The 10,153-nt window shown below is 36.7% G+C and overlaps 1 protein-coding gene across 14 annotated transcripts in view; it reads right to left on the bottom strand.

The window, feature by feature from the left end:
• PPIP5K2 (diphosphoinositol pentakisphosphate kinase 2) overlaps window positions 1-10,153 on the bottom strand; it is a 78,445-nt gene that overhangs the window by 18,133 nt on the left and 50,159 nt on the right. For 10 of the 14 annotated variants that reach the window (XR_001362169.1, XM_014539869.1, XM_014539870.1 and 7 more), the window contains exons 22-25: window positions 7,595-7,702; window positions 7,388-7,504; window positions 2,335-2,502; window positions 668-784 (exon numbers count right to left, since the gene is read on the bottom strand). Coding sequence is in view for 13 of the 14 variants with exons in the window: in XM_014539869.1 (XP_014395355.1) it covers window positions 668-784; window positions 2,335-2,502; window positions 7,388-7,504; window positions 7,595-7,702 (510 nt within the window). In the remaining variant the exon portion in view is untranslated. The remainder of the gene's footprint in view (window positions 1-667; window positions 785-2,334; window positions 2,503-7,387; window positions 7,505-7,594; window positions 7,703-10,153) is intronic. The other 4 variants (XM_005866426.2, XM_005866428.2, XM_005866430.2 and 1 more) reach the window with 1 other exon arrangement.

Here is a 10,153-nt window from a genome sequence, read left to right as displayed (position 1 = left end):
AAAAAGGGGGAAAAAAAAAAAAAAAAAAAAAAAAAAAGCAGAGCATGCAAAGTTAGATACAACAGAGCCAATGACCAGAAAGAAAAAAAAATACAGTTTGTTCGCATTTGCTTATCAATTTTTAAAAAACTATTAAACAGTAATTTGGGAGCCAAATATTTCAATATCTGAGAAATTGATAGGAATGACATAAATCTAATTGTATTATGATAAAAATTGTGAGAATTACCTTATTATCTTAAATATACAACATATATTTATACTGCTTAATAGTTGTTTCTTCCCTCTTAAAACTGGAAATTTAAAAATTTTTTATCTTAGCAATTTTAAAATATGAAAGTATTCTGCTTAATTTTGTATATTCAAGAGGTTTTGTGCTATAGTGGATAAAGTTTCCAACCCAAAGCATGAAAAAATTACGCACAGGGTGAAAGAGATTTCAATGTATATAATGTAAAAAAGAAAATCTGTCTGCCAGACAATAAAAAAATTCAACCATTAGATGGATTCAAATAGTACTTGTTTACACTTTCAAGCTATCTGTTTGTTTATACCCTCCAAAGATTATTTATAGAGTACAGTAGGCAAAACATGCAGCAAACATTCTCATTTTATATGTTTGCATGTTCAGGTTTCAGACAGTGAGGACAGAGTAAAATCTACTTGCACAAAATGAAGAGAATAGTCTTTTTCTCTGTGTGTCTTTTGGAAGTACAAACTTCTGATATCCATGCAGATGGCAGACGCTGGAAAGAGTCTTCAAGGTTTTACTTGAATAATTTACCTTATGAAAGTAAAAGTTTAGCATGGCATAGAAATAATCTCTTGAAAGCAACTATTTAAGTATTTATGAGAAAATATTTATAAATGTATTCTGTGTTTTAAGAGTTAACAAAGGGCAGTGATTTTGTTGAAGATTTTACAAACACAGATGAGTTGCAAAATGATAGCTGTATCAGTGTTTAAGGCTTTTTGGAGTGCAGGAGAAGACTGAATGATGAAATTCTGAACAATCCGATTAACTGCAGATTGCTTTGTTCAGCAACATCAAAATCACTGCCCTCAAGTGGTAGCTTAGGTTATTTTCTGAAATTAAAGAAAGCTAAACATAACCCCAGGTTTCACTGTTTTTAATTAAACTATAACAGAACAAATAACCAATGTTCTACAATTGTTCATCATCTTCTATCATAATTAACTTAAAATATTAAATTAGTGGGAACCCTAACTAGTATACAATTTCCATGATAAAATTACAACAATTTATTGTATGGGTAGATGCTTTTTCTGTACATAACTGTCAAACTGAGGCATAGATATATTTGAAACTTAAGAATCATAAGATACTTATGTTGGTATAATTCAGGGCCATAGAAATGGGTATAATTCTTTTTTGTTGTTGTTTATATTCTTATTCACCAACTGTTAGATAATACTATACTCTTAAGACTTGGTACACTTAATTAGCAACAAAATATATTTTCTGCCTTGGCTGGTTTGGCTCAGTGGATAGATACGTTGGCCTGCGGACTGAAGGGTCCCAGGTTCGATTCCAGCCAAGGGCACATGCCAGGGTTGTGGGCTCGATCCCCAGTAGGGGGCGTGGGGGGTGGGGGGCAGCAGATCAGTGATTCTCATCATTGATGTTTCTATCTATATCTTCTCCCTTCCTCTCTCTGAAATCAATAAAAATATTTTTAAAAAGCTTTAAAATAAAAAATATATATTTTCTAACTTACAAGTTGATGGTTCTTCTGTGTTAAAGTTAAATTCTTGCTTTATACTTCTACTCAAGCATTTAGAAAACATTTGTAAGCACTGATCTCAATCAGGGCTTGGAAAATCAACTGACAAAGAATACAGATAATCTAAAATAAAGGCATTTAAAGTAAAAATGTATATAGATATTAAAGATTTACTTAATAAGCTCATTCCAACTGTTCAACTTTCCTTTTAAATGTTATTTTAGTAGCTATTTAAATGTTATTTTATGATTGAGCATAACAATTAGCTTTAGTTATTTAATTGTAGATCTTAATACAAAGGTAAATTTTTCATCTATTCACTGTATCATCAAATTTTAAATTCCTATATTGATTTTTGCAATCAGGCCAACAATTTAGAATTTCCTATCTTAATCTACAGTGTCACTGGAAATCAGTTATTGCTGAAGCATCTCTGGCAATTTCTCTTTACTTTTAACCAAATATTATTCCTGACACATTATTAAAAAATTATGTCCTACTCCATAATTAAAGCTGTATTTTCTTTTCTGTTTTATTAAAATATAGTTAGTTTACTATATGAAAAACATGCTCTGACACATGCACTTACTTCGTTTGTAGTCATCTTCCTAGATCTTGGAAGTGGAGACTTCCTGTGTATATGAATTGGCTCTGATACCATAGGTTTGAACAATAGCACACCTCGATCAACCTCATCTTTTTTAGAAGTATGTGGTTCGTCCTCGTTATCAATTTTAAAAGATCGCTTGCCTTCATTCTGTGGGAAACAAATATACCATATAAAGGTCAGATAAAACAACAATCTCTTCTGATGAACAAATTGAATCAGCAATTGGTACTGTCACTGAAAATACATATACAGGTTTGTTTATTCAAGTAAATTAATAGTAACTAAATTCTTACAAGAGCCTAGTATTATTCTGGGTATTGTGAGACAGATGAGAGTTGCTGACTTTTAGAAATACATATACTCTACGGAGAAATTAAACAGTAATCCAACAAAAAAGCCATATAAAACAAATTGCCTAATTAAATTCCATTAAATGTCCAAATAAATAAACAACAATAATAAAACACAGTAAAGAAGAGTAAAGATCAGTTTTGTTATACAGGAATGGCATCAACCCAAGCATGAACTAAACTTCATCCAAATTTATACATTTCAGAATACTTAAATTCTGTTCCAAATACTTCCAACAAATGTGATGATTGCATACATAAATAACAATCATTTTATGACCCACTAAATATTTACTGAGTGGTACCATTTGCCAGGACACAGATTAATAAGATACAGTCTCAGATTGAAAGACTCTCACAGTATATATAGTGTAGGAGACAGATAAGTTAAAAAACTTATATTAATACCCATCTAACATAAAGTTAGACAAAATAAGTCAAGCAGAAATACATAAAACCCTCATCAAACTAAGTGGTATAGAAAATAAAGAGGAACTTTTTTAACTGGATAAGAGATATCTAAAAACCTAAACTATCAACACAGTCAACAATAAGTCACTGAAAAAAAAAAAAAGAAAAAAAAAAAGAAGTCACTGAAAAACAAGAGTGCCACTGTTACTAAATCTTTTCAACATTTTACTGGACTTCTGTCATCATTACAATCATATACTTAGAGATACAGTCATATACATAGAAAATCATATACAAAGAGATACAATCATATACATAGAAAATCCAAATGACTTTATGGATAAATTATTAGAATGATTAACAGTATGTAGTAAGGCTGCTAGTTATAAAATCTTTATACAAAAATGAGTTAAAATTCAATATGACAATAATAGAAAATGAAATTTACATCATTTATGATAGCATAAAAATATAAAAAACTTAGAAATTAATCTGACAAAGCAGGTACAGCATTTAAAAAATCTTAATTTTATCAAAAAGATATAATATCTCACTAAAAATATACTGTTATGCCCAGATTTCAGGATCCCCAAGAAACCACATCAGGGAGCCAGCCAGTCCGATGCAAAAGCATAAGAGTCTTTATTCGAGCTAGCTCGGCTCCCCCACCTTGCCGATGCAGCGACAGGAAGCAGAGAGAGAACAAACTCTGTGTGGAGAGGGGTTTTATAGGGGGTTGGAGTAAGGGGAGGAGAAAGGGCTGTGGCCTTGCCGATTGGCCAGGCGCAAGTCGGTGTCTTGTTCCTGGGTGTGGCTACCAGAGGCTTAGACTTCCGGGAAGTCTGTATTTTCTGTTTGTATTCCTTGCCAAGCACATGGCCAAGGTAAGATGGAGCACTTACCCTGGGGCAAGATGGAGGGCGTAGCCCTTACCCTGGGGCAAGATGGAGGGCGTAGCCCTTACCCTGGGGCAAGATGGAGGGCCTAGCCCTTACCCTGGGGCAAGATGGAGGGCGTAGCCCTTACCCTGGGGCAAGATGGAGGGCCTAGCCCTTACCCTGAGGCAAGATGGAGGGCCTAGCCCTTACCCTGGGGCAAGATGGAGGGCGTAGCCCTCGCCCTTTCAATACTAAGTCCTTGGACTAGAAGATCTAACACTATAGAAGTGTTACTTCTCTCAAAATTGATCTGCAGAGTTTATATAAATCTCAAAATCCCAAAAAGGTCTCTCTGGAACATTCCTCTTCACTTTAGTTTAAGAATGAACAAGAATGCTTAGTATCAACACTTCTATTCATCATCTTAATAGTCTTAGGCAGTAGCACTTCACCAAAAAGCATATCCAAATGGCCAATAAACATGCTAAAAGGTGCTAATCTTTACTTGTCATGAGGATAATGTAAATTTAAACCACAATGAGATAGCATTACATGCCTCCCAAAATAGTTACATTAAAAAACACTAGTCATATCAGTACTGACAAGGATAGGCAGTATCTTTAGAAAACAACTGGGAAAACTATTTGACTGTATCTTCTAAAGTTGAATATATGCATATCCTATGACCTAACAATTTACCTCTAGATGTATGTTTAAAAGAAATGTGTACATTTGTTTACCAAGAGATTTGTAAAATAATGTTCATAAAAACATTCATTTTCATAACTTGAATTAGAAAAAAAAATGAAATGATTATCTAAGTGCAGTGGAGTGATACCTTCCACTATATTTATTTAATAGAATACATGGAAACAAAAACAAAGAACAGAATAGATGAATCTCACAAACATAATGAAAGAAAAAGCCAAATCTACTCCTCACCCCATAAAAGCATATATTTTGTGATTTCATATATATAATGTTCAAAAATAAGCAAAATTAATCTATGACAATAGGTACCTTTGGGGAGAAGACAGGGAGGCTGTGATAAGGAGAGGGCATAATCTGGTCTTCTGGAATAATGATATTATTGTAGTTATGACTTGGCTGAGTGTTCAATTGTGTTCATTTTATAATATGTTATTAAGGCATATATTTATGATTTATGTACTTTTATCAATATGTAATATACTTTAGTACAAAGTTTTAAACTGAGTACATATTTAACTTTGTAAGGTTACTATAAAGATTAAAATGCAATTCATGTCAAGTGCTTAGCAGAGTGTTTAGCATGAATTAATCCTCAAGTAAAACAACAATAAAAACCAAAACCAAAACCAAAACCAAAACCAAAACCAAAACAACTATAGTTTTTTATCCATTTTACATACTGGTCTTAAAAATCCAAAATAATCTAAATAAAAGATAAAATTCAACCATGCCTAAAAATGTCCACCTAAATTGTAATTTAAAAATGTAAACCATCTTGCTACTTATTTACTTGAGATAAGAGTTCTAGCACATGATAGAAAATTCTTATAGAAACTTCATGGAAAGCTAACACTGCAGTGCTCTCTTGTGGTCACCAAGCTCTGAGGGTTTCAGCATTATTACCTCTCTTGAAGCTGGTCTATATCCATAGCCGGATGGTAAATTTTTGTCTTCTTCACATCCTTTGGCTCCTGGACTAAAGTGTAATTCAACATGAAAGCGTTCCTCTGAAGAAAGATCCTAAAAAATATCACAGAACATTTGGAAAATAAGAAACTTAAAGCTATTCATTTACCTTGGGTAACACATACATATCGATAACTTGGATACCTTGTTAGGATCCTCATAAAGCATGATAACGATCTGAGTCATGTAGTTGAGCTCATTGACAACATTTAAATAATCCATAGCTCGTTTCCACTGTTCATCTTTTGATTCCTGAACAAAAAAAAATATATGGAAAACATTTTCTCATTTTGTATTACTTGAAGTAACTTTATTTTCATTATGGTAGTTTGCTTAATCCTGAGTGCTAACACAAAGAAGGGTGAATATTTATATGTACAAATCTTTCAAAATAACTCCTCTATATTTAAGTCTCAATAAATTACTTAAGCTTAAGTAAATTATTTTAAAAATATTTTATCAGCGCGACTGGCATGGCTCTGGTTGAGCATCGACCTATGAACCAGGAGGTTACGGTTTGATTCCCAGTCAGGGCACATGCCCGGGTTGCAGGCTTGATCCCCAGTGGGAGTGTGCAGGAGCAGCTGATCAATGATTCTCTCTTATCATTGAAGTTTCTATCTCTTTCTCCTTAACCAAAACCAAAACCAAAACCAAAACCAAAACCAAAACCAAAACCAAAACCAAAACCAAAACCAAAACCAAAACCAAAACCAAAACCAAAACCAAAACCAAAACCAAAACCAAAACCAAAACCAAAACCAAAACCAAAACCAAAACCAAAACCAAAACCAAAACCAAAACCAAAACCAAAACCAAAACCAAAACCAAAACCAAAACCAAAACCAAAACCAAAACCAAAACCAAAACCAAAACCAAAACCAAAACCAAAACCAAAACCAAAACCAAAACCAAAACCAAAACCAAAACCAAAACCAAAACCAAAACCAAAACCAAAACCAAAACCAAAACCAAAACCAAAACCAAAACCAAAACCAAAACCAAAACCAAAACCAAAACCAAAACCAAAACCAAAACCAAAACCAAAACCAAAACCAAAACCAAAACCAAAACCAAAACCAAAACCAAAACCAAAACCAAAACCAAAACCAAAACCAAAACCAAAACCAAAACCAAAACCAAAACCAAAACCAAAACCAAAACCAAAACCAAAACCAAAACCAAAACCAAAACCAAAACCAAAACCAAAACCAAAACCAAAACCAAAACCAAAACCAAAACCAAAACCAAAACCAAAACCAAAACCAAAACCAAAACCAAAACCAAAACCAAAACCAAAACCAAAACCAAAACCAAAACCAAAACCAAAACCAAAACCAAAACCAAAACCAAAACCAAAACCAAAACCAAAACCAAAACCAAAACCAAAACCAAAACCAAAACCAAAACCAAAACCAAAACCAAAACCAAAACCAAAACCAAAACCAAAACCAAAACCAAAACAACTATAGTTTTTTATCCATTTTACATACTGGTCTTAAAAATCCAAAATAATCTAAATAAAAGATAAAATTCAACCATGCCTAAAAATGTCCACCTAAATTGTAATTTAAAAATGTAAACCATCTTGCTACTTATTTACTTGAGATAAGAGTTCTAGCACATGATAGAAAATTCTTATAGAAACTTCATGGAAAGCTAACACTGCAGTGCTCTCTTGTGGTCACCAAGCTCTGAGGGTTTCAGCATTATTACCTCTCTTGAAGCTGGTCTATATCCATAGCCGGATGGTAAATTTTTGTCTTCTTCACATCCTTTGGCTCCTGGACTAAAGTGTAATTCAACATGAAAGCGTTCCTCTGAAGAAAGATCCTAAAAAATATCACAGAACATTTGGAAAATAAGAAACTTAAAGCTATTCATTTACCTTGGGTAACACATACATATCGATAACTTGGATACCTTGTTAGGATCCTCATAAAGCATGATAACGATCTGAGTCATGTAGTTGAGCTCATTGACAACATTTAAATAATCCATAGCTCGTTTCCACTGTTCATCTTTTGATTCCTGAACAAAAAAAAATATATGGAAAACATTTTCTCATTTTGTATTACTTGAAGTAACTTTATTTTCATTATGGTAGTTTGCTTAATCCTGAGTGCTAACACAAAGAAGGGTGAATATTTATATGTACAAATCTTTCAAAATAACTCCTCTATATTTAAGTCTCAATAAATTACTTAAGCTTAAGTAAATTATTTTAAAAATATTTTATCAGCGCGACTGGCATGGCTCTGGTTGAGCATCGACCTATGAACCAGGAGGTTACGGTTTGATTCCCAGTCAGGGCACATGCCCGGGTTGCAGGCTTGATCCCCAGTGGGAGTGTGCAGGAGCAGCTGATCAATGATTCTCTCTTATCATTGAAGTTTCTATCTCTTTCTCCTTATCCCTTCCTCTCTGAAATTAATAAAAACATATTTAAAAAAATTAAAACACACCTCATCAGAAGTATTAGAAACTCTTGTAGTAACTTAACATAAGGCTTCCTGTCAAGATGGCAGAGTAGGTAAAAGCGGTACTGGTATCCTCCAACCACATCAACATTACAACTAAACTACTGAACAGCCATCATTGAGAACCACCTGAAATCTAGCTGGACAGAAAACCTATCACTGAAGAAGCAGCCATGTAGAGACTGATAGGAGGGACAGAAACACAGAACAGGCTGGTACGACACACGCGTGGCAGTTAAAAATCAGTAGAGCCCAGTCGTTGTGGCTGTTGGTTGAGCATTATCCCATACACCAGGTTACTGGTTAATTCCCGGTCAGGGTACATGAATGGGTTGCAGGTTCAATTCCCAGTATGGCCATTCACACCTTCCAATGCTATAATGCCAAGCCATTAGACCAGCTACTCTCCACCTAAGCACTACTCTGGAGCAAAAGTTGCATCTGTGTGTGTTAAGTGTTTGGGGTGGAGATATGTACAAAGATGTATATATTTTTTTTTCAAACTTGATAAGAGAAAACATAAATTAGCATGGCTAAGTTTCACTAGATGTAAATTACTATGAATGAGTTTAAATGAAATACTACACTATTAATAAGAACATCATGTAATACCTAATTTAGTGTTGCAGTTATATTTTGCTAGGTTTTAATGAACAGATAAAATTTAGTAAAATTTAGTACCATACTCCTGAACACAATATTCAAGAATTCATATATATATATATATATCTATCAATCAGAGGCCTGATGCATGAAATTCATGCAAGAGTAGGTCTTCCTTCCCCCAGCTGCCGGCACCAGCTTCCCTCTGGCACCTGGGACCCAGGCTTCCCTTGCAGCCCCGGCTTCGTCCGGAAGGACCTCCAGTGTAATTAGCATATTATGCTTTTATTATTACAGACTAGAGGCCTGGTGCATGAAATTTGTGCACTTGGGGGTGGGTCCCTCAGCCCGGCGTGCACCCACTCACAGTCAGGGAGCCCACAGGGAGCGGGCCTAAGGTGTCAGTTGGATATCCTTAGTGCTGCCGTGGAGGCAGGAGAGGCTCCCGCCACTGTCGCTGTGCTCGCCAGTCATGAGCCCCGCTTCTGGCTGAGCGGTGCTCTGTAGGAGCGCACTGACCACCAGGGGGCAGCTCCTGCATTGAGCGTCTGCCCCCTGGTAGTCAGTGCGCATCATAGCTACTGGTTGTCCCGCTGTCAGGCCGAAACCGGCTCTCCGACATCCCCCGAGGGGTCCCAGATTGCGAGAGGGTGCAGGCCAGGACAAGAAACCTCACAGGAGCATGATCGGAGCTGGGGAAGGATGCAGGAGGTTGGTCAGCCGGGGAGGGACCACGAGAGGGCTCCAGGGCATGTTTGGCCAGTCCCGATTGGCTGGACCCCAGCAGCAAACTAACCTACTGGTCAGAGCGTCTGCCCCCTGGTGGTCAGTGCATATCAGAGCGAGCGGTTGAGCATCCTTAGTATATCATTAGCATATTATGCTTGATTGGTTGAACGGCTGACCGGACAACCGGACACTTAGCATATTAGGCTTTTATTATATAGAAAATTATAAAGGATATCTATTTTTAGCATACAATATCTTTATGTTTTATTAGCTACTAGAGGCCCGGTGCACAAAAATTTGTGCACTCGGGGGGCGGGGGGACTCCCAGCCCGGCCTGTGCCCTCTCGCAGTCTGGGACCCCTCGGCAGATAACGACCTGCTGGCTTAGGCCTGCTCCCGGGTGGCAGAGGGCAGGCCCAATCCCTAAGTGCAGCCCCTGGTCAGGCTCAGAGCAGGGCCGATTGGGGAGTTGGGGCGCCGCCCCGTCATGCACAGAGCAGGGCGGATAAGGAGGTTGTGATGCCACCCTCAGTCACGCTCAGGGTAGGGCCGACTGGGGGGTTGGGGCACTGCCCCCTGTCACACTCAAGGCAGGGTCGATGGGGAGGTTGCAGCACCACCCCCTGTCACACACAGAGCAGGACGGATCAGGGGGTTGGGGCGCTGCACC

This window comes from Myotis brandtii, unplaced genomic scaffold (genome assembly GCF_000412655.1).
Source record: "Myotis brandtii unplaced genomic scaffold, ASM41265v1 scaffold230, whole genome shotgun sequence".
Classification (NCBI taxonomy): Eukaryota; Metazoa; Chordata; class Mammalia; order Chiroptera; family Vespertilionidae; genus Myotis; species Myotis brandtii.
Note: the sequence above shows the minus strand (reverse complement) of the source record. Positions and strands in the feature narration are given on the sequence as shown.